The sequence below is a fragment of the Dermacentor variabilis genome, unplaced genomic scaffold, assembly GCF_050947875.1.
Source record: "Dermacentor variabilis isolate Ectoservices unplaced genomic scaffold, ASM5094787v1 scaffold_13, whole genome shotgun sequence".
Lineage (NCBI taxonomy): Eukaryota > Metazoa > Arthropoda > Arachnida > Ixodida > Ixodidae > Dermacentor > Dermacentor variabilis.
In genome coordinates, this window is record NW_027460291.1 from 21,963,454 (window position 1) to 21,988,514 (window position 25,061).

At 47.2% G+C, this 25,061-nt stretch overlaps 2 protein-coding genes across 15 annotated transcripts in view; one reads left to right on the forward strand and one right to left on the reverse strand.

Moving 5' to 3' along the window:
- The window catches only part of LOC142566695 (uncharacterized), a 42,363-nt gene extending 22,319 nt beyond the window's left edge, over window positions 1-20,044 (reverse strand). Inside the window, exons 1-4 of one of the 4 annotated variants that reach the window (XM_075677529.1) lie at window positions 19,838-20,044; window positions 19,524-19,697; window positions 5,441-5,520; window positions 3,644-3,788 (exon numbers count right to left, since the gene is read on the reverse strand). In XM_075677529.1, coding sequence (XP_075533644.1) covers window positions 3,644-3,788; window positions 5,441-5,520; window positions 19,524-19,526 — 228 coding nt within the window. In that variant the 5' untranslated portion in view covers window positions 19,527-19,697; window positions 19,838-20,044. Of the gene's footprint in view, window positions 1-3,643; window positions 3,789-5,440; window positions 5,521-17,743; window positions 17,883-19,523 lie in introns of those variants that run through there. The other 3 variants (XR_012825104.1, XR_012825105.1, XR_012825103.1) reach the window with 3 other exon arrangements.
- Miga (mitoguardin) overlaps window positions 1-25,061 on the forward strand; it is a 240,811-nt gene that overhangs the window by 41,876 nt on the left and 173,874 nt on the right. For all 11 annotated transcript variants that reach the window (XR_012825102.1, XM_075677521.1, XM_075677526.1 and 8 more), the window contains one exon: window positions 15,161-15,361. Coding sequence is in view for 10 of the 11 variants with exons in the window: in XM_075677521.1 (XP_075533636.1) it covers window positions 15,161-15,361 (201 nt within the window). In the remaining variant the exon portion in view is untranslated. The remainder of the gene's footprint in view (window positions 1-15,160; window positions 15,362-25,061) is intronic.

A 25,061-nucleotide genomic window follows, 5' to 3' on the forward strand; every position in this document is an offset into this window, starting at 1 on the left:
CCTGCGAACTTGTATTATTTTCACAGTCAAGCCCACTTCTAACATTCAAGTGCCAAGAAAATTCCATTGTTATAACCTGTAATTGTTCTAACTGGCTTGCACCAAACAGAGGGAAGGGATAAACATCAAAGCATTTTAATTGCGCAGTACAGTTTAACCCACTTATAATGATATTCAAGTGCCACACAAATCCTATTGTTATAACCGGGTTGCAGAAAAAAAGCAAAATGAGGGGATGGCACAGCTGTTATGAGAAAACTATAATGGCGGGGAGACTAGAGCCCCTAAATGAAATAAAAGTAGCGCCATCTCTCTCCTCGTCAGGGAGCATTCACTCCCTCTTCTGTCGACCATGGCTCCCTCTACGCTATGCTGAACTAGCAGATGCTGTCCGAATCAAATGCCGTTGCTACGTATCACTTGCGCTTTTGAGCTCATGTTTTGGTCAAAATTTGTTTACGTTATGTTATGACTGGCTGCCAAAATATCAAGAGAGGATGTCTGAATGTCATTGCTATTGATTGCCTCTACTATTAGCAGTGAGACACTGCCTTGCCATGCGCAACCCAAGCATTGGTTGATTTACCGCTGTTGCCTCCGCGCTTCAGCAGCTTCAGTCCCTCGTTAGCCAGTGGCCAACGTACACAGTGGGCCTTTAATATCATAACTAGGCTGCGAGAGCGAATGATATACCAACAGTATATGTGTAGTTTACTTATTTTATTTATTTTACAAGTACTGCCAGCCTTGTTACCAGGCTTTAGGCAGGAGTGGGCGTTTAGAACAGAACAGAAATATCAAACAAGATAGCAGACACTGAACAGTAAACTGCATAATAAACAGCACAAGGAAAATCTCTTCATCAACATGACCTGATGGGCAGAGACAGTTGTCTTACAGTTTTCACTGACTAGTGAGCTACCAATCAATCAGCAGATGTGGTCCGTCGATAATGAGGAACAAGTGGCTTCACTTGCTTGCAGGGTACCTTACACAACTCCACACATTTTCTTTTCCTTTTTATGGACTTGAGAAGTGCAGCAGCAGTCACCTCACAGGTGTGTGCAAGGCTGCTACTGTGGATCATATCACACCAACTTCATAGAACTCATAATTACATTGCAAACTCATTACCACGGGCATAGCGCTCTTTGGCCATACTTGGCCCTTGCGTCATTAAACTCCAAACATTCATTCATATCGCCGCTTGCATGTGTTGCGCGCGGGCACGAGAAATTCTGCTCTGCATATTCTATCCACTGTCTTATGAAAATGAACACAGAGTAAAAATGATGAGTTAACCTCCAAATTTGACCTGGCCACTGACAAAGCCATGCAGGAATTAGTTTACTCTAGAATCGAGGGCCTTGCAATGTAAATAGCGTTACCAGCAATTTTTCTGAGGAATTGTTTTTTTCGAAAATTGGATAACTGAATAAATGCACCCACAACACGTGATGTTTCATTCATATAAAGTGAAGGAGCAAGTTGTCACAATAATGATGCCCAGTAATATAGAATGTGGAGCCAATATTTTTTTTTTTGTTGTTCATCCATGCGCATGAGCGTTTGGTGGAAGCTGTGACATCAGTCAGATGTACTTACGTCATGCGCACCACTTCTACGCTGTTTCTACATTTACAGTCGCATACAACTAAAAAATGCAGCGACAAATGCCCCTCAAGAGGCCAGTGGCTTCTTTTGTCGGCATTTCATGATATACATTGCGCTTAATCCCCTTGCACTTGCTAGCGTGACATTGTAGGGAGTTGATAGCGGCAAAGGAATTAACCACGAATTAGCCAAATTACCTGCGACGTCATGACAATTGGTCGACATTGTAGGAACTGAAGGCCCAAAAAAAATTGCCATTTATTAAACAGGTGACGGCGTTGATGTCACGGCTACCATCGTCGAGCCTATATGCCTTATGTCGCTAGTCCAGTCTCTTCTTCTACCGCAAGGTTCTATGAGTACTGTCCACCACATGCCCCCCCCCCCCCCCCCCTCCAGCGATGAAGGCCCTGCCAGAGTCTAGATAAGCTGGCTTCAAGCAGTCGATGGAAATTGTCTCTTCGTGTCCATTGACATGAAGTGTGAAAAACTTGGCATCACGCTGGAGGACCTTGAAGGGACCGTCGTAAGGAGCTTCTAAAGGAGTGCAAGTAGTGTTGTGATGGATAAATATGTGACTGCTATGAAGTAAAGATGGGCTCATGTAAACATTTTTGTGGTTGTTACGAAGTGGCGGTGGTATAACATTGGTCATTGTAATATGAAGGTGGTCGGCGTGGGATTATAGGTCAGCAGATGACGGTTCTGAGGTGAAGAACTCACCAGGTGCGCGAAGTGTTGTGCCAAAAACGAGTTTTGCTGAGGAACACTGTGCATCTGCTTTCAGAGCTGTGCAAAGATCTAGTAGAACCAAAGGCAGGCGCTCTGTCCATGGAATGATGGAGTCATGGGCGTGAAGTCCTGCTTTTAGTTGATGATGGAAACGTTCTACCATGCCATTGGAACTTCGGTTATGAGCTGTTGTTCATGTGTGCATTACACCCAGAAGACGGGAGAGAGCTTGAAAGAGGGACGAGTCAAATTGTCTTTCTCTGTCTGTCGTTATGGTGTGTGGTACACCGTAACGAGAAATCCAGGTATTTAATAATATCTGCAGTAATGCGAGAGAGTCATTGCTTCAGGCCAGCGTGTGAAGCGTTCAATACAAGTGAATATGTGTCGTTGGTTCGAGGACGGTGGTAGTGGACCAACAATATCGATGTGAATATGGCCGAAATGAGCGTCTGGTGGTAGAAAATGATCAGGCGCGCTCATAGTGTGTCGACTGACCTTGGCGCTGGCACTGGACGCATGCCCGAGCTTCGCAACGGACGTCAGCATTCATACGCGGCCACAGATAGTGGGAAGTGACCAGACATTGTGTGGCACATACTCCAGGGTGCGATAAGGAGTGTAGTGCGTCAAAAACTTGCTGCTGAAATTGTGCAACGTACGGTCGAGGGTGACCCGTAGACATGTCGTATATCACTGTGACGTTGCAGCCAGGCAGTACGATATCTTTGAAGCACAGAGAATCGTTGGCAGTTCGGAGTGTTTGAAGTTCACGGTCTGTGCATTGAGCTGTAGCGAGGTGGACGAGGTCAGTGCCGGAATGGTTTACTTGGCTTGCATTTATATGAATTCGTGACAGAGTGTCAGCGACGGCTTGATGTAGAGCCGGTAGCACTAGCCATCGTCAATGACAGGCCCGACTGTTTCCCGGAAAGTTGCAAGGCGGACGGCACTGCCATGCGCGAGTGCCATATCTGACGTGATACCAACAAATAGAGGGAGACGGAGGGCGTGTCACGCTTTGGTCATGCAAGTGACGCCACTGCTGGTGGTTATTTGCCAGAAAGTGTAAGGCAGCCAACTGGTTAGTTAGCTCCTCTACTTGCACAGCAAGGTGTGTGCTTGAACTGTTGGGTTCGTCAAAGTGCTGCTGTAACTGGGGTTGTGTCGCAACGGGTGCATTATAATGGTAAACAGTGGATATCACAGAATGGAAATAATCCATAATCTGGTCTGCCATCATCGCTAAGGCCTTGACAGACATCATAGTAGGTGAGGCACACAAAATCATGCGTACCTGGTTCGGTAGACGCTGGAAGAAGAGCTCCCGAAGGATTTTCGAGTCTGTTGATGATGGACTGGTTCCCAGGAGTTGTGTCGTGGCGAAGCAGCTCAGTCGGTTTTCTGTCACCAAGTTCCTCCGATGAGAGGAGCTGTTGAATCTGTTGCGACTCAGAGTCAGTGGTGCACCGTAGTAACTCCTGCTTAAGGGTATCGTACTGACTATCGGGCGGAGGAGCTAGCAAAATGTGGCGGACCAAAGCTACAGTGGTCGGGTTAAGCCACTCACAACGTTGTCATACAGTAGACTCGCGATTATTCAAACTCTGATAATTCGTACTTTCGGTTCATTCAAACAAAATTCAAATTTTTGGTTGGTCCACTATGTTTTGAATGTATTTAAAAGCCGCTTAATGCAAACTCCATCATTTGGTTAATTCATACTTTTTCCATGTTCATAGCGGAAAATATCCGCGAATAGAATAGCCTTCAGAATTACTCTAAAGCTGATTGCCTGCCTGCACTTGACAAAGCGGTCAAAACCATGTGGGCCACTGACACAAAAACAATGCGCACCACACCACACGATCATGTGTCAACATGCTGCGGCGCGGTGAAAAAAAAGGGGGGGAGGAGCCGGCAGATGAGAGGTGCTTTCCACAGCATCTCCCAAGCAGAGCTCCATCTGCGCTATGTTATAGGTAATGATTGCTTCATTCGTCGTGTAAGGACGCTTGTGTGGTTTGTGTGCCTGCGCCTTCGAAAGCTCTTTGAGAAATGAGTTCTTTCGAAATGGCGCAGAGGAAGTTCCGCAGTTTTGCTTGGAAGACGCTGTAGAAAGCGCCTTCCCTGGATGGTACAAAAGTGACGTGTGTGGCATTCGGCTTACTCTGCCTTTCCGGTGTGTTGGCCGACTCCGAGCCTTCCCACCTGCTACATGCTGCTACGCCTAGCATGCTGCACATTCCACGATCGACCGACCTTGTCGTCGCGAGGGAAGTACCGAACGCTATTCCTCAAAGAGAAATTGGCTGCTATTGGAGAAGTTGATGCTGGAGTTAAGAAAACTGTATTGGCAGAGAAATATGGAATCACCAAAAGTATGCTAACAACCATTGTTAAAGCCAAGGACAAGCTACGAACAATGCAAGCTGTTTCGCCCTGGATCGAAAAAGACTTAGAGAAGCAGCGTACCCTGATCTGGAAAAGTCAGTTCTCCTTTGGCTTAAGTGTGCACGGAGATCCAGCCTTCCAGTAAATGGACCAATTCTGCAGGAGAAAGCCAAAGAACTGTCTGTGCGCTTGGGAATTGAAGGTTTAAAGTGCAGCGATGGGTGGATTTCGCGATTCAAAGAACGACACGGCCTCGCCTTTAAAACAGTAAGTGGTGAAGCGGCAGCGGTCGATGGAGCTGTTTCTGCCGATTGGCAGCAGACGCGACTCGAGAGCCCGCTACATGAATGCTCCCCGAATGATATGTATAATGCCGATGAAATGGGGCTGTTCTTTAAGCGCCTGCCAGATCAAACCTTGTGTCGCAAGGGGGAGTGATGTACTGGCGGAAAGCTAAGTAAAGAAAGGCTAACCGTCATGGTTTACGCTAACATGGATGGAAGCCACAAGCCAGAACTTTTTGTTGAAGGGAAGGCAAAGTGCCCAAGGGACTTTAAAGGCATCCGAACGCTCCTAGTTGCTTACGCAGGAAACATGCATGCATGGATAATGCAATCCTTATTTTAGGACTGGCTCTGCAAACTGGATGGGCAGATGAAAAGGGCAAAAAGGAAAATATTGGTCATCGTTGACGACTTACCTGCACATGGCGATGTGGAGGAGCTGGAAGCAATTCGCCTCAAATTCTTGCCTCCCAACACAACAGCTGTCCTGCAGCCCCTGGATCAAGGCGTAATAAAATTCCTGAAGATGAATTACAGGAAGCTGCTGCTCAGGGTAATGTTGCTATGTATGGACAGTTCCATGCCATACAATGTAACACTGCTGTCATCGTTGGAGATGCTCGCCGACGCATGGAACGTTGTAACGTCAACAACAATACGGAATTGTTTCCAGCATGCCTTCCGCATCCCTGGCTGCAGCATTGGCACTTTGCCCGACTGCCAGCAAAGTGAAGACTGCTGCGAGGATGACGATGCAAGCGTAGTGCTTTCTGGGGCGCGATCGGAGATATTTTGTTCGATACGCGTTCTGTTCAGTTGCTGCAACGTCACAAAGTTGCAGTATGCAAAATTTGTGACAGCGGGGAGGAGAGAGCAGCCAATCAGGAAGCGGTGACCTCCCCGGAAGTTTACCTCCGTCGTTTGTCGTCTGCTTGCAAACAGTATACTACAAAGCCAAATGTTTCTCGTCTTCCAATTGAATGAAATCTTTATCTAAAAAAAATGTATTTTTTTCTTCTCAAGCCCAAACACGTTTTCAAATAGTAGTACATGTGACTACTGCAATTTATAACTATTAGGTTCTTTGCGTTGTCCCTAGGCACAGCGAGAAGGAAAAAGAAAAAAGAAAACGACGGGAAGAGTGGCGCACTTTTCAAGAGGCAGCGACAACATCCCAGTGGCTCGCTGGCACCGATGATGTTGTCGATTTCTCTGTACAACCAACGAATTATTTGTTTCGAGAAACAAAAACGACGCCGGAATTCACTTTCTGCCATTTCTTCAAACGCGTTTCGCACCGCCACCCGCTCTCCTCCTTCCTCTAGAAATGCCAGCGCAACAACCGAAGTTTCCAACGGAAGCGCCATTTTCTAGAATTAAACTATGGATTGGATTCAAACGTGCCATTCCGCAGCCGAAAAGGCCGCCTGTTGGATCCAATCCAATCCACCAGACGCGCCATGCGAAGCCGTATGATCACTCCAAACTTCTCAACTCCCGTCGCGTTCGGACGAAATGCTCGGTGGGCGGATGATTGACAGGAGCGTGTCGTCATTTTGACGTCATCAAAAACGGTGCGGCGCCCCGCCGCTGGCGACGTCGGCGCGGAGTAGGCCAATCGCGCGCGCCGGTAACCGAACGAACGCGCCGAACAACCATCTCCGATCGCACCCCTGCTCTGCAAGTGCACAACATAGCTGCCGACCTCAGCGATTATGCAGCTGCTAATGACAACCTGTATGTGTGCAGAGAGGGCACACTTGATGATTCGGGAGCCAAGCTGCTGCCGTCACACTGAAGCAGAAACTTCCAGTACATTGCTCATGTCTGCAAGTTTCTGACAGCAACAGAAAACTCTCTGAACGAATTCGTTGCTCTTACTGGAATAGAGAGGTTTGTGTTGAAGGCACATGAAGCTAGGAAGCAATCGACCATTCACGATTTCTTTAAAAGGTCTGGTCAGCAGCAGACGGCAATTGTTGTGGACTTTTCACCTCTGGGTCTGCACTCAGAGTTTGGTAGTTTTTTAAACAGTCATTTTTGGCATGACCCTATCGGATGACAATGACCAAACTCGTAATATGGTGGACCCAGCTTTGTTTTTTCAAAGGTCTGGTTACCAGTAGATGGCCAATAAAAAGTTGTGGACCTTTCACCTCTGCTCTCTATTTTTTGTAGTTAAAGCATAGAAATTCTTTAAAATGTGATTAAAATGGATGCGTAGGCGTAATGTGTGCTGTCATCTAGCCCAGAATCATATATATGAGAATGTCTGATAATTCAAACTTCCTGATAATTCAAACAAAATCTCTAGGTCCCTTGGAGTTTAAATTAATGAGTCTACTGTACTTCGCTGCCTGAGATATGGCTCAGTGACGGCGAAACTGCGCTTTGATGTGGACGAACCAGAGTTCACAGTCCAAGGGCCAGAAATCTGGAAGCTTTAGTGTGGTGACTGAAGACGTTCCATTTTATTCTAGATGTTGTTCGGTGGCCGATTATATGGAGTTGAGAAGAAACTTGGTAGACGTGTACAGTTGTGAAAATGGGGCATGGAGCGACGGGTGAGGAGATACTGGTAGAGGGGAGTCTTATTGTGGCAAAGGTTTCGACAGTTCCACTGCACAATCTCGAGGTCTTTTCCATGTGCCATCTACGATAGGTTAGAGGTAGAAGAGTTTCTGGGGACACGTTCCTTCTTTTTGGCCGGGTGGAGTGACTCCTGGAGGGAACCCAGCATAGAAGCGAAGGATTCCAATTGCTTGGATTGGGCTTGGAGAGTGGTGAGGATCTGGACAGTTGAAGTTTCAAGCTGAAGCAAGCGAGTGTGGTGTGCGTTGGTGGTGGTTTCTACCAGGTCAGCCAATGGGGTGACCTGGGCATTAGAGGACGTGGCAAAATGTTCATTTAGCTTGGTAAGCTGGGATGTAAGAGAGGAGGTGGTTGTTTGGAGGGTTTGTGTCAATGCGTGGATTTGCTGTTGTAAATCTTGGGAGATTTGCTGTTGTTCGCACTGGTGACGCTCCAGCATTATGAGCCGGAGGTCGAATGAGCGGTTCTCGTCAATCAGAGATGGGGAGGGTATAGTAGTGGAAGAAAGGGACGCTGGCACCGAGGGCCCTTTCACTGTAGCGGCGTAGGAGCGCGGAGTTGATGGAGCCTGAGGTGAAGGAGATGCATGATTAGAGGAAGGGGTGGACTGCATGGCCCGGCGCCAAGTTGTGCGACGGAGAAACGCTGCTTTGGCACACTCGCGTTGCTTAGCAAGGAGGAAGGGGCAGGTGGGGTCGAGAGAGGGATGCGTGTTTACTTCCCCTCCAGCCTCCTTAAATATTTAGTTGGTGTGATGTATTACCAACCTTCTTCCTGCATTTCACTCGCCCTTGTGTCTTTCTACAATCCCCCTGTCACATCCTCTTTATTCACTGCCTTGGGCAAGTTCCTTCCCTCTCTTCCCTTCACCACCCATCTCCTCCTTGGGGGCGATTTTAACGCCCCTCACACGCTCTGGGGCTACCCCCAGACCCTGAAGCCCGGCCACCTACTCCACTGTCTTGCTCAGGAACGCCACCTCACCCTTCTTAATACTCCTGGCTCCCCTACTCGAGCGGGCACTGTCTCACAGCGCTCTACGACACCCGACCTCTCTTTCTCTCGGGGCTCCCTTTCCTTTCACTGGCAGGTCACAGCTGAAACCCTTCTCAGCGACCATTTCCTCATTCATATTAGCGCCTCACTTTCCCACATCTCTCGATCGCACTCAACTACTCACACTGACTGGCGCGCATTTCGCACTAATCTCCTTTCCGCATCCTTTGAATCTTACGACGACTGGATGTCGCGCATCTCCGCAGCCCTTTCGACCAGTAGCCATCGCGTTTGCTCACATCACCCTATCCCAGACCCGAATCCTCACTTTCTTCGTTTATGGCATCGGCGGAAACGTCTCCAACGCTCCTTGTGCTCCAAACCCCAAAGTACCCAACTTTCCTCCCGGATTCCTGCTCTGCAGGCCGAGATAGTTGCCCATGGTGCGTCCCTTGAGCATTCTCGTTGGAGTGCGCTTTGTGACTGCCTCGACTCCACATTGCACTCGCGATTCACGTGGTCCCTTTTTAAATCTTTCTTAGGTACGAAGCCTGCCCTTGCTCCTACTCTAGCAAAAACCCTCACTCAGGGGACTCCCTCCGATGTCTTTGACAAGCTCACTTCTTTGTATCTCCCTACCCCTACACCCGCCGTGGTTGCTCAGTGGCTATGGTGTTAGGCTGCTGAGCACGAGGTCGCGGGATCGAATCCTGGCCACGGCGGCCGCATTTCGATGGGGGCGAAATGCGAAAACACCCGTGTACTTAGATTTAGGTGCACGTTAAAGAACCCCAGGTGGCCAAAATTTCTGGAGTCCCCCACTATGGCGTGCCTCATAATCAGAAAGTGGTTTTGGCACGTAAAACCCCATATATTATTATTATCCCTACCCCTCTCGCACCTTCCTACCCAGCCTACTCGGGCAATCCTAACCTAGAGCCCGACCGCCCTTTCACTCTCCGGGATCTCGAAGCTGCCCTGGCTGCTAATGCTACTCGCTCGGCTCCAGGTGAGGACGCCATCACATACACCACACTCTGCAACCTCCCCGACCATGCCAAGGAATTCCTCCTCCAGACTTTCAATAATGCCTGGGACAGCGGCTGCTTGCCGTGCTCTTGGACATCCTCCCTTATTTCTGTGATTCCGAAGCCGGGCAAACCTCTCTCCCTTTCTAACCTTCGCCTTATCTCCTTGACGTCGTGTGTTGGCAAGACCCTTGAGCGAATGGCTTTGACTCGCGTCTCTGATTTTCTTGAAGCGAGAGAATTCTTCCCCCATTCTCTTATCAGCTTTCGACGCCGCCTCTGTGCACAGGACATGTTCTTGATCCTCCAGCGCACATTTCTCTCGCCCACCCCCAGCCAGATCCACGCTCTTGTGACTGCTGATGTCTGCAAGGCCTTCGACGATGTGTGCCACGACCACATCCTGTCTCAATTCTCCTCCCTGGACTGTGGCAACTGCGTGTACTCTTATCTCCGCTCTTTCCTCTCTAACCGAGTGGCTCGCTTTCGAGTGGACACCACATCTGTCCGACCCTCACCTGCTCACCCGTGGCACTCCTCAAGGTGGTGTTCTCTCCTACCCTTTTTAATCTTGCTATGACCCCTCTCGCCTCCCAACTAGCCCAAATTCCTGACCTCCACCACATCTTTTATGCCGACGACACCACTCTCTGGTGTTTGTCTGGTTCTCCCGGTCACGTACAGGACACCCTGCAACGTGGCCTCGATCTCATTAACTTCTTTCTCTCCACTGCTGACCTGTCTCCTGCTCCGGAGAAATCCGAGCTTCTCCTTCTTAACTACTACTCATACCAGCGCTCCCACAACACGCTAATCTCTCTCCATCTTTCCGGCTCTCCCATTCCTATTGTCCCCCAATGCAAAGTTCTTGGCTTCCCGTTGCATGCAGCCAAGAATGTGCAAGCCCTCCGCCATGCTGTCAGGACCTGTCGTTCGGTAACTCACCTCCTGCGGCGTGCGGTCACTTGGCGCTCGGGCCTCCACGAGGCTCATGCGTGCTGAGTTGCCCATGTGCTCACCCTCAACAAGTTCCTGTACGTTGTACCTTACGTTTCCTTCAACCACACTCAGCTTAACACCCTCGAGACCACCCTTGTGGGCCTGTACAAGGCAGCTCTCAACCTCCCTATCACCACCTCTAGTGCTAAGCTCTTTGCCACAGGCCTCTTCCATCCTCTTCCTTCTCTTCTCTCTCTCCACCGTAACTCCCAGCTTGCCCGGCTTTAATCTTACTCATCATGGTAAGTGGTTACTGGCCCAGGCGGGTATCTCTCCCATTCCCGTTTTCACCTTTACCTCTCCAAAATCCACCCCGGCTCCAAATCTCCACATCCTCCCCCGCTCGTCCAATATGTCCCCTGTCCTGCATGCCGGCCGTCGTCACGCGGCCGCGCAGCATCATTCCCCCCTCTTTACTAGCCAGGGAGTAGTCTACACGGATGCCTCTTTCATAGCTCCTTGAGGTTCCAGCAGCTACGCAATCTACCATTCCCACCTCCCAGCACCTGAAACTCACACGAGGGGGCAGTATCTACACCCTCCGGACGCACTCTCTCTCGACGTCCTTGCCATTGTACATACCCTACAATCATTTCCCTCCCTTCCCGCGCTCACAGAGTACACGATATATACCAACTCCCAAGCCACCATTCACCACATACAAAACCGCACCCTACCCCATTCACTCCAGCAGGAGGTTGAACGAGCGGTCTCCGCACTTCAGCCTTCCACCGTTTTCCTCCGCTGGGTCCTTGGGCATTCGGGGATTGACAGCAATGACCTGGCCCATCAGCTCACCCGTGACGTTTTTAACCGGGCACCGTTGATCACCTGGTCCAGGCCCTCGGAGGATACGGGGGGACTCTCCCTGCACCGCACTATCAAGGAAGTTTACCTCCAGCTCCGTCTCGACAAGCGCCTCTACTCTCCCCCTCATCCGTCACTCACTGTGCCGGAGGCTCGCCTTCTGCGGCACAAACAAATGAATGCACTGGTTACCCCTTCCCGCCTCTTTCTCTATCGCTATTGCTCTGACCCCTCCTGTCCCAACTGCCTTTCTACTTAAGCAGACCTATCCCATTGCCTATTCTACTGTCCGGCTGCTCAACAATCAATTTCCTATCCTCCCCCTTCCCTTTCCGTCACCACCTGGTTCGACTGGCTTGGCACTGAAGGTGAAGAACAGCATCGACTGGCCACCCAGACAGTCGATATGCTCGACCTGTAATTTTGGACTGAATACTACTACTTATAGTACTACTACTACAGTTGTGATGTGGTATCATGTTCAGGTCACCAGCTTACAGGAACAGAAGACCCACAAAGAGTTTCCATTTAATAAACAGATGACTGCGTTGATGTCGTAGCTACCATTGTTGAGCTATATGCCTAATGGCGCTAGTCCGGTCTCTTCTTCTTCCACCGCGGGGCTCTATGAGTACTGTCCACTACAACATCATTGGCCAAAGGGCTTCTTCCGCGGGGCATTTGGCACTGCACTCTTCAGTTGTACCCGACTGCAGGTGCTTCTCGCTTAGCAGATGGAATCCAGAAGATTTGCTTGCCATCAGATTCATGTGTGCTTCATCCAAAGGCACAGCAACACGGCATCGCGAACATGGAACTACTCTAGAGAAGCACAAAGGAGGCGTGAAATGTGGTGCCTGCGTACGCCGCTCATAATGCTTGGTACTGTGATGTCGGCGGAAGCAAAAAAAAAAAAGCAAAAAAGCGCGCAAGAGCACGTGATGGCATTTGGCCAATGGGCGGGCTGAGCGTCGAGGGAAAGCGCAGGGGAGGACGACGGTGGCGATCTTCAAAAGAAGGCGCTACTTTTATTTAATTTAGGGGCTTTAGGGGAGGCCAGTGCCCCTCCCCACCACCTTCCTCCATCCGGCTGCTGATTGTGTTGACTTGTTTAACTGTTAACTCTGCTTCCTGTGTGCTCCAGTCACGTGTAACAAGCTGCGGCTGTCGACGATGAAGAATGACACTGCTGTAACAAATGCAAAGAGGGATCACGGACAGCAAGTGACATGCGAGCTCAGCTGAGGCATCACTGATGGATCCAAAAGGGACCTTTAAAACAAACGAGAAGGTTGCCACGGCAGCCTTTCAGCTTGAGAAATCCAGAAGAAATGCCAGGGTGAGATCACCACAAGCATCTCGCGTACTGTACTTCTCACTGACTTGCACGAAAAAACCCCATGTCCGTCGGCTTTGCTTGCTTTACGCGAAGCTTGCTGACATCCTTTTCCAAGGCATCCAGGTCCTCCACGTAATGCAGCGGAAGGTCCCTAGTGAAAACGAGGCCCTGCAGGGACTGAATCATCTGCAGGGCCTCCTGTGTGGACAACGTTGAGGCAGCCTGCCCTATCGCATCATCGCTGCCATCATCGCCGTCAATGTCGTCGTTATCCGATGCAAGCTCGTTCGCAACGGTTGCCTCATCAGATAGAAGTTCTGATGATTCTAATGTGTCGTCAGCATGTACAGACTCTTTGAGTCCTGAAGAATCCTCGTCGACTTGTCGACATTGTCAACACTGGTATCCTTGACTGCTGACTTTTGGCAATACTTTTGCTTTTGTGCCTTAATTCGGCCATGGGCATTCATTGGCATCACATGGCTGCCCATTCTGCTGATGTCTTTCTATGCTAGTTCAGAAAGTGTTGTTGCCAGTTTGACAGCATGTGCACTGCTCTTCTGCGTGACATGGTGCCACAGCCAGCGTTGCGCGAACTCATGGCTTTCTTAAAAGTACAGGTTGTGCAGCCATTGTGCAAGCTTTTTGTAACAGATGATAAAAGTGATGCACTTCTTGGTTAGTGGCACACACACAGAAATGTTTCTAGTGGTTTGACCACAATAGTCAACTTAGCTGGCAAAGGAGGCAAACTCAAAGCCTGTATGGTTGTTAGTTGGCTGTAGACACGAGGCTGATAACAAAAAAGAAAGTTTATGTTCATGCATCATCAAGACTTCTAGCAGAGTTGATATGGCAGAAGTGGTGCTGCACTGCACTTGCACCGAGTCATCTTGCGTGTCATTGTACTGTCAAGAAATGGCTCCGAAAGCGCAGCCTAATCGAAGAGATCCCATTGACAGGAATTGTCACATCTACTTTAAATCGTTGGTAATTAGTAGAAGTGATGGGGATTTACTGGGACAAGCTTAGAAATAGCCCTAGGCTTTGAGCTGTAATTTGGAGATTACGTACCAGAAAAGCTACTTGCACCTCCGTTTCTCTTACTACAAGGGCATAAGGATAGCTTTGAGTCAGCATTGTCAAAGACTTTTGGACATAACCTGGACAGGAACTAGGAAGGAGCATGTTGTCAGGCAGCTTCCTCTCTTTTGGAGTTCATCCATGCCTTGACTCTTGGACCCTACGTGGTTACTTGGTTGCCTCTTAAGGCATTGTTAGTTTGGCAGTAGCTCTTAGTGATGCCCTCGTCGAGATCGGCCCTCTCCACCTGCTCTCTGTCGTACTCTCCCCCAGACTCGTGTGTTTTGTGGCTAGAAATTACCACTCGCATATCATGTGATGAGGGCCTATTTCCTATGAGCGTTTCCTTTTTTTTTTATATTTACGAGAATACTGCTGGACTCTGAAGGGCCCTTGCAGGAAGGGCATAAAGTAGGACAAACGTCAACCAATGACAATCAAAATAGACAATGAAAATTCAATAGTCATACAAAGTTAAACAACTAGACAAAGATACAATAAAAACTTGAATCAAACACTGAATTTTCACACTATAAAATAAAAAATAAACACTGTGGCTTGATTCAAAGGCCTTTTGACAATAACAAGGTAAGGTTTACTTTGCACAGTAGAGTCAGTGTGACATAGTGTTGTAGGAAGTAAACTGTTCCGTTCAGAGATGGTGTGAGGCAAATGTGATTACTATTTAAAATAATTAGTTTTGGTGCTGAAAGGGGTTAACAATTTAACATGGCGACTTCTTATTAGTTGTAATCTCGATGGTGTTAGATAGGCTTCAGGTCAAAAGGAAAATTTGTTATACGTAATTAAGTAAAAATTTTATATCTTTGAACTTTTTGTCACAGTTGTAATGTTGGGATATCATGTTTTCTTTACTATATTTGTTGCAGAGTCAGTTCTAAAATACCTGGAAAATATGAAGTGAAACACCCTTGTGTAGCATTCTTTGAGTGCCTCTGTGTCACGCTTAGTGTAGAGGTCCAAGATGGTGCATGTGTACCCAAGTCCTAGTCTTATAATCGGATGTGTAAGCTAGTAGCTTAGTTTCTGCATGTGCTTGTTTTAGGTTCTGCCTGAAAAAACTAAGCTGACGCAGTGATGATGGGATCAGTGTGGGGCACGTTCAAACTGAGGCTGTTAGTAATTGTGATGCCTTGGTATTTGCATTCAGTGACTTCAGAAGTGGTTGCGATGGAAGCCTTCAAGTAAAGAACAGACTGTGCCTCCATATACATTTGTCAGCGTTATATGATTGTCGCTAGTTCCATGGCTGTGATGTTCCTTTGTGTCAGGGCAATGAGAGCCTGGCTACCAGCCTGGAATTCCTGCTTGTGGAAGTCCAGCGGCTGCGCGGTGCTGCCCACTGGCGCCTGTTCGCCGAGGGAGGAGGAGTCCTTCCCCTGGCCCTGGATGAGCCGCAGCTGGCTGACTTCACCCACCCCCCCTCTCTGGCCGACACTGACAGTTTCGTCTCGGCTGAGGGCACGTCCGATGTGAGCAATCTTCTGCGGGGTTGATCAGTGGAAGGGACGAGTTGGTGCCTGTGCTTATGCTTAACCCTTTCAGGGTCAATTTTTTTTTTATTGCAGATTCCGATTCTTTTTAGGGACCTATTTCGAAAAAAATGTACTGTAATTTTTCTTGGCTGACCATAAGGTGAGAAAAAAATATTTTGCATTGGTATATATGTACTCTTCATTTATGAATAACAACAATAAAAAAGAAATAAACTTATAAGAATAAAAAATGTGATGCACTGTTATACACATAGTTCAAGGCTTTGAAAATGCGCACACAAGAATATTTTGCAAGTCTCAAATGTTCCTGCTCATACACTAATATGTATGTCTATAGCATAATCAAACTGCGCAGGTGCGTGCACTCAAGAAAACTGTGTGGTTGTGTGCCCATCAAAAAGCAAAATGTGTGGCAAACTTCCGCCAATCATCATCTTATCGCCAACCAGAGGCAATTAGTTATCGAGATTCTCAAAGAAAGAAAAAAACTGAAACGCATGCACGGTGGCATCCTTCCTATGCGCACCCCTGTGAGCACTAAACAAACGAGAAACAAGCAGTCACCCTTTGAGCGATTAGTAATGAGATAGCCATTAGTTTTGCAAGCGAAAGAAGCCGAAACCGCCCGCCAGGTACCCAAGGGGGGACCCACCCCCCCGAAACTAAGACGAATACCCCCCACCCACGCCACCACTTCCCGCACACATTCCTAAAGCGCCGCCAAATCAATGTTGAGACTTGACAGCTATTCGGCGATCAACATTTTGCTGCCTTTTTCCCTCCTTTTGGATGGCGGTAGTTATCGCCATCTCATGGGATGTGAAGGCCAGTTCCCTCATTTATTTGGTGCCCGTGCGATTAACTCCAGATGCATTCAGTTGCCACCATCTATTCAATGGTCATGCGCATTGTTGTTGCTTCGTTAGTTCAACCTTCTTCGTTTAGACTGATCCAGGTACCAGGAAAGGGTTTCAGCTCGTGGTCAGCTGGTCTGTATGCACGTGAAACGAGTTGCGGCCAGAGAAAATTCCAGTTGCGTTTAACTTTTCTTTTTGTTTCATTATTTCCTCGAGTGATGGCTCGCCGCGACGATGACAAATCCTCGGAACCATATACCTGTCATATGGGTTACATAAGGTGGAAAATAAAATAATGCGAGACAGCATCCATCATCAAACCCTGCAATAACCCTTAAACTCATAGGCAATATGACTGTCACCTGTTAACTCGTCTGGTTTTTCCATAATTTTACAGCTCTTTTTGTGCAAACTTGCCAGCTGGAAACAAGAGTCGCAAGGATTTGAGAAATTAAGTGATCTACTAGGGAGACAGCCAATGCAACAGCCAAACAGGAAGGAAAGGCGAAAATTAGCAAATTTAAGTGTTATGAAAATATTTATGGATCAACATCTTTTTATTTAACAAGGAAGTAGAGAAAATGCCGCCGGAAGTGAAGAACAATTCCGTGTGTTCTGAATGACGCTTCTACAGTTATCATTCGAGCCGCCCAACGTAGCCACTTTTCTGCTGTGCTTATGTAGGTGTTTTTCTAACCTTCCGGTGGTGGGCGCAGTACGTGTAGAATCGCAGCTTCCTGTGCCATATGCAGTTGTACGCGACTGGCGGCCACGCATCGTTACGTAACTTCCCAAATAACAATACGAGTTGCTTGTGGCACTTAACTTGTTAGAGCAGTAAACGAGGGATCCAAAAGAACTATGATTGTTCCACAAATATATATTTCTGTATAATTCTTCCAGAGCTAAATCAAAAAACGCTAATATAGTCTGATGCAACTTAAGTCTGCAATGAAGCCCCGCCCATGCCCTCATAACTGCCAGCCACTGTTCCTCTGTGAAGCTGCAAATAATTTGTACCTTAAACTTTTTCTGTTACCCAATTAAGGTGCTAACAACAAAAATAAAATTATTAGCGCGTAATTTTATACCTTTTCCCTTGCCTTTTATAGTGGAATGGTCAATGTCTAATTCTTTATTTAACTGAAGTAACATGCTTGCTTGGCTGAACTATTTGTTGTGAAGTTTCACTTCAGTTGGCCGTGAAGTTTTATGAGTAAAACGGGTTCAGCAGTGAAATGAACTGCACCGCAAACTTTTGAAGAGCGAAATACTCAGACTCCATACATTTTGTCTCTGTCTGTTGTACACCTCACTGCTTCCGCAGATGAAAAGATTCTTCAAGAACAGCAGATGCTCCGAAGGTATCAAGTATGACGCCATTTTGAAAAGGTTGCATGACGACGATTTTGTTTGCTTCTGTGATTGGCTGGCGGAGTAACACAACTCCGCGCGGTCCGTGTGCCTTTGCTGCCAACTGCTGTTTTTTTTAAGTTCTGTTCTACTAAAGTAATCTTTATTTTACACTTTCGCTTCTTTACTTGTTCTTGGCAGTGCTCTTCCTGCGCATTCCTGCATGAGTCCATTTGACGTGTTTCTTTGTTTACCAAGTAAAGGAGAGGTGTATCGCACAGGCGTACCTGTAAAATATGCCTTATTTCATTTCTCTTTTGTGTGTTTATGCATCTTTATCGCGAATGGTGGGCGTTATTCACATTTGTACTAGTAAAAGTACCCCCCCCCCCTCTTTCGCATTGAAAAGTTACCTTGGGTTGCCCCCCCCCCCCGCCCCCCCAAGAAAATCCTCGGTACGTGCCTGCCGCCCGCAGAACAAAACCCAAACCGCCGCCCGCCCGTTCGCCAATGCGTGGGCGGTAGTATATAGACGTGCGGGAGCAAACTAGCTCTAAAACAAACCATGCAATGAAAACCAAGAGAGGGAGGCACATGAAAAAAATTCCCTGTGTTCCCACATAGTGGCAGCACATGACAAAAGAAAAAGTTAAGACACTGGCGCGCTTTTTAAACATACAGATGGCGCCATAAATATACGGCATCGTCCATGTCGGACTTGTTCGTGGCGCCGTATATTTACGTCGTTGACCCTGAAAGGGCTAAACAGCACGGCAAGCGACACAGCACAAGTGCCGATGTTGTGCCTTTGCCTCACTGTTAATATTTACATAGGGGGGCACGAATATTGAATTATATATTTCAAATCGACTCTCGGGAAACTTTTTATGAAATTTAATGCATACAGATATTGGGCGGGACAACACAATGCGGCTCATGCTCGGGAATTTCCTAGCAATGCATAACAAGAATGTAGCAACCGATCAGTAATATAGATATATAGAAATTGGTATATACAGTATGGTCTACTCTTATTAATGAGAACACCAAATTAGTTTGCCAGCACTGATTACAGCTCAGTTCTAGTATATGAAAGTCTGCAAAATATTTTTTTTATGGATACGATTTCTGTTGAATGGAATCAAGGGCTTTCTTTTCCCTCTGAAACTAATGAATTAGTGATGTTTAGTTGTACTAAATACCAATGAGGTATTCAGTTGAATTGTTTGAGGTTTGAATAAGTTTATTCTTTCTTTCCAAACACAAAAGAAAGTGAAGCAAAAGCTAAAGGCATGTAGCCTGACAAGGGCTCTTGGTCCAGTCAGCATGTCAAGCGGAGAAAGTGCATATACGAGAAATTAAATTTGATGCAATTCCATTGCGTATATATAGACACAAAGTATACAATTTTCTGCAATCTAGCAGTGCAAAATAAAAGGGTGGTTAGTTTTGCGGAAATTTGGAGATACAAAGTAGTATTCACGTACACAGTGTAAATGCACAGTCGAACCCACTTATACCAACATTCAGGTGCCACGAAAATTCCATTGTTATAACTGGGTTGCACGAAAAAGTCAAAATAGGGGGATGGCAGAGCTGTTTTGAGAAAACTATAATGGCGGGGACGCCAGTGCCCCTCCTCACCGCCTTCTTCCATCCGGCTCCTCATTGTGTTCCCTTGTTTAACTGCTTCCTAGGCACTCCAATCGCGTGTAACAAGCCATGGCTGTCGGTTTTAAAGAATGGCACTACTATAACAACTGCAAAGAGGGGTCACGAGTGGCAAGCGATATGTAAGCACCGCCGAGGCATCGCTATGGTGGCCCCAAAAGGGGCCTTTTAAAAAATGCGAGAAGGTTGCCGCGGCAGCCTATCAGCTTGGGAAATCCAGAAGCACCACTGAAGCGAGATCACCACAAGCATCTCACCATGAACTTCTCACTGGCTTGCACGAGAAAACCCTATGTCCGTCAGCCTTGCATGCTCCACGCGAAGCTTGCCGACATCCTTATCCAAGGCATGCAGGTGCTCCACGTAGTGCAGGGGTAGCTTCTTCGCGAAAACAAAGCCCTGGAGCTTTGTTTCATCATCTGCCAGGCCTCCTGTGAGGACAACGTTGAGGCAGCCTGCACTACAGCATCATTGCTGCCATCGCTATCTGATGCAAACACGTACGCGATGATTGCCTAATTGGTTAGAAGCACTTAGTTTACAAATTTATAGCAGTGCGCTTTCTTTTTACCGGCAACGTCATGCATTCCTGATGATCAGCGGGTAAATTAGCCATCTTCCATTTTGGCGGCAAGAAACCATGTGACTGGGAACAATTTCGACGCAACCAACAAAGACTAGCGCGAGCGATAAAGCTGTTTGCAGAACTGCCATGTAACTGCACTGAATGAGAAGCCAACTACGCCAGCGAGCAGCGCAGTTGGCACGGCCCATTCATGTTTCCAAGGGTAAGGCGGCATAGAGCTGTGGATCCAGCCCATTCGTGTTCAGAGGGGTGGAAGGGCGGCGGGAGAGAGGCACGCGGAGATGGATGGAAAATGAGCCCGCTGCAGCTGTTGGAGCAGCAGCCCATTGTGTAGCGGCTCGAATTTCTCATTTTCTTTTTTTCTTTTCACCGATTTCGCATTTCACTACCTTTTGGCTTTGACACGCAGCAGCCAGACTTCATTGTTATAACCAATAATGAGGCATCAGGGCATTGTAGTAAGCGGATTATTTCACGATTGAAAACATGCAAAAGTTGACGGGGCAGCAGCTTGTCATTGTTGTTACAGATATATTGTTAAAACCGGAATCGTTATAAGTGGGTTCGACTGCAATACATAAAAATACTGAGAACAATAAATCTGGCGCAAGATAACTCACACAATTATTTGAGACATAGTTTATTTTCACATATAATGCATTCACGCATACACTTGAAAGTTTTCAAAACACATACAAAAGAATACAAGTAAAATTTATATGGAAACACAGAAGAAAATCTCAGTTTTGCGCAGTACCATATTCTAACACTAATCTTCTAATATGCTTTTTATTGATGCACTGATTAAAGTTAATGTTCTGCCCTATTCCATTGAACAAATTGGGAATTTGGTAGTTTATATGCTGTGTGCCATAATTAGTTCTAATTTGCAATTTCTCCTCAAGCAATACTGTGGTGAAGGTTTAATTGATGCAATTCTATATAATTGATTTTTTTATATGCTGTATTAGACTTCAAACCTGCGATAACGAAATCCCTGCAATAACGAAATATTTTTGTATTCCCTGCGACTGCCTATGGGGAACCAGCGCTGGATAGGCGGCGCGTCGAAAAGAGTGTGTTGCACGCCGCCCTGGCGACGAAACGCGGCATATTTCAGCCTCTCGACCAGACGACACACGTGCGCGGCCGTATTATAGTTCGTATGTTTCCGTTTTTGCGCCGCTTCAAGTGGACAGCTTTCGTAAAGAAACTAGTGCCATCGAGTGAAGAAATCACGAAAGAAGCTTTTTAAGCTTTATATATTTTCCACAGTGTGTCGCGGCGAGCACGTGTGTTTCTTTAACGGTTGCGCCGTGGTTGCGGTTTAACGTGGTTTAACGGTTGCGCTTGCGTGGCAGCCTGCCTCGCAAAGCTAGCAGCTATGGCTCTGGTCGTGCTGCGCTATGGTTTCGGAAGTATTAGTTGGCCTGAAGACATTCCATACTTCTCTGGCTAGACATAAAAAATTCTGATGTTACTTCGTCACAGCAGTCAATGGAGAAGAAAGCTTTATCGCATCAGCTGACTCGTGCAAGCAAAGGTTTGAGTGCTCTGCTGCTGGATCTGTAACAACGCTGGCTACGTTTAGCACTAATTACATAAATTTACCGGGTGCATCTTAGCGCAGAGTCCTCATCCGCATGCACATTATTAAAAACACATAGGCGGCTTAGTTGCGCGTGCGCCGGCAGTATGCGCACACAACTCGTATTACAAGGCAGCTTCCCTACCACATAATTATTGGCAATGAATGGATAATATTTACCTTTCGTATCGTTCGCTTGGTGCGTTGGCGTTGGAAGGGGCTTGGCAGTGGTATTGCGAAGGAAAAATGGTTGGTGTACATATGCCGGATGGTGCATGCTATTACTCATTTTGTTTCCGACGAAATACCGACTGTAGATTCTGCTGTTTGGTACTGTCTGCCACGGCTGACCGTCTTCACTATCGTATAAACCAAGCACACACGCGAAATTCGATTTAGAAACCAACCCGACACCGCTTGACAGGGCGACAAGACGGGAACTTACTCCGCTCGCCTGACTGCTTGGATCCAACGCCGCCTCCGTTCTTGTTCTTAGGGTTCAGATGGAAAGACGCAGGATACATCCTCTCTCATCCCGACATAGTTGTGGCACTTGTATACGCAACGGTATCGTCGGCGTCCTTTTGTTTTCCTTTGACTTTTGGGGCACGCAACGCCACTACCAGTAGCAATTTTCGCCCACGGGAGCAGCTGCATTGTGCGCGTTCTGACCGCCAGGGCGGCGCTGCAGGCGTCGTGAAAACTCCAGCGCTGGTTCCCCATAGGGTTCAATGCATTTCATACCTATCGACAAGGAAATGTCGCTGTACTACAATCCTGTATCAACAAAATTTACCGGAATGTAACCCTGCTTATTGCTTCCTCGTGCAAAGATAGTAGACTCCAAAATGTGCTCAAATGTGATTGCTTCGCACTAAAATTGCGTAAAATACCACCTCATTACACTTGTTTACAAAAACAACCAAGCGCCGGAAGCAATTGTGTACTCTGGAAACCCGTCATGGCCACCATCCTTGTTGTTGATTGCCTGTTTGAAGGGCCACGCACGTTGCTACTGCATACTTGCCAACTCTTCCGAATTTTCCGTAAAATGTACGAATTTCAAGCAGTCTCACAATTTATGACTCTTGCTTGAAATTTTAAGGAAAACATTTTATTTGTCAAAAAAAAGAAAGTTAAAATGTAGTAAAGCCACACCCTGGTACCTTGCGCCACCATGATAGGGCAATACGTATGTGTGGTATCACCATCAGCAGCTGCAAGGTTGTAGTGACTTCTGTCGTCTACTAGGGGGGTCACGAATCCGTATCCAAAGCTCGATAGTGCCGATAGCACCTCTAGCGCCTCCGCAAACCGGTTGCCATGCTGTTGCCTTTGTTCGTGCGAGCGTGCGGGTTTGGACTTCAGTCAGCTTCAGTCGCTGCAGTCTTGGCCTTGCCTTTTGTGTGACTAGCTGCCGCGTCGGACGCAATGCGACTCTGGCCTGTAGCGGCTTCGCAGTGCAATGGCGGGCTCGAAGCCCTGACACTACTTCTAAGTGTTTTTGAAATCATGCACGGCAGAATTTCCGTGCTTCGTGCCGTCGAAGAAAAGGGAGAAGTTCGGATTCTGCACCACGTGTGCCTGTGATAAGAACATCTCGCATGGCGGCAAGTCTGACAACAAGGTCCACGTCACTTCGAAAAGGCATCAGGGATACGTGCGAGTCCTCGACAGCCAGCCAAGCCCAGCAAGTTTTGTACGCAGCGACAACGACCTTGGTGTGATTCGTGCAGAATGCCTCTTCACAGCGTATTTAGTTGAACACAACAACCCACTGAGTTTCAGCGATCATGCGGGACCACTTTTCCAGAAGATGTTCCCCAACTGCAAAGAAGCGAAACTCTACGCCTGCGGACGAACAAAAACGACGTCAATTGTTCGGGAAATGGCTGCAAACGCGGAGACTCCTTTGCTTGGTGCCCTAAAACAGCAAGTACTTTTGATTGCTGTGGACGGCAGTAACGATAGGGATACACAACTTTACCCTATTGTTGCGACATATTTCATTGAAGAAACGAGTAGAGTCGAAAGCTGCCTTCTTTGCCTCGGGACAATCCAAGGGGGAGCGACGGGTCACAAGATTGCAAATCTGGTTCTGGACTACATGAACTCTTGGAATTTGTCTCTTGGAAACCTGTTGGTTATGTGTTTGCACAATGCCAATGTAATGATCGGCAAGAAAAAAAGTGTTTCTACTGTGTTGAGAGAGGCTCAACCAGGTTTGATAGGGGTTGGTTGCCTGTGCCATCTCATAAACTTGGCTGCCCAAAAAGGAGCTTCATGTCTTCCTGTAAAGGTTGATGAGGCTTTAGCTGACATTTTTTTTTTACCTAGAGAAAAGCTCGAAATGAAAAGATCGACTTAGAGTTCCAGAAAATGCATGACACCAAGGTCAGAAAGATGTTGAAGCATTCGCCGACACGTTGGCTGTCGTTGGGAAAGTGTTTGAAGAGGCTGCTCGATCAGTGGTAACCACTACTCAGCATTATTTTTTATCTGAAACAAAGCAGTGCAGCAAGCAGAGCTTGTTTTTGGAGTCATACCAAATTCCAAAGACTTCCTCACAAACCTCCAAGAATCCTGCACTGACCCCAAAGTCTGCTACACATCTTCACAGGACTGCTGCAGGCCTTGGGGGAAAAAAAGCACCGACGGTGATAAACTCTCGCTAAAGAGGGAAGGAGCTCATCCTTAACCCCAAGCGAAATAATTGAAACTTAATACCAAAGATTCTGGGAAGCCAGCCATGTGACCCATGAGGAGCGCCTGTTTTATTTTTTTGTCATCGGAGCTAAACAGGCCATGCTGTCTTTTTCTCCAAAATGTTATGCCGCTTTTTGAGAAGGCAAACTGCCTTCTTGAGGCACAGGCTCCTCAGGTTCATCTACTGAGGGGCCTCTTGAACTGCTCTTTTCGAGGATCTCCTGTCTAGATTTGTGCACCCAGGTGTTGTCAAGGCATGTCATTCATTGCTGGAAGTTGACTATGAAGCTGCAGAGAACCAGAAAGGTGATGAAGACAGCCATTGGCAGCACAATCGACTGTGTGGTTGAGACACTGAGCTGCATTGAGAGAGAGCAATTCTTCTCTGCTGTACATCTGTACTTAATGGTAGCATGGGATTACATTCGCCACAAACTCCCGCTAGAATGCTTCAATCTCAAAATGGCTGAAGTTGCTCAAGTACAAGCTCTGAACACTGCTTCATTAAACAGTGTACGTCATTTTATTATGGCGTTCCCGGCTACCCTACCCCAGCAGAGTGGCGAATCAAAAGAAGAAGCAATTGACGCCTTTGAAGTCGACTTTGCCAACTTGGAAGCATATCGGATTCCAGCCGAAATATTGAATGAACCAAGGTGCAACGTGCAGTGATCCGATTTAGGAAGCGTTTGAAGTGTCGACGGATCGCTCAGGTTACACAGAATTTCAATGGTTATGCTGGATATTCTCTTCATTTCCCACAGCAATGCTGAATGTGAGAGAATATTCAGCACTGTGAACAAAACTCGCACGGAGTTTTGCTCATCTGTGTGTGAGAAAACACTTGAAAGTCTGCTATTGGTCAAGGGGCACCAGAGTGTTACTTGCTTTGAATGAACCTACATGGAGAAGTTT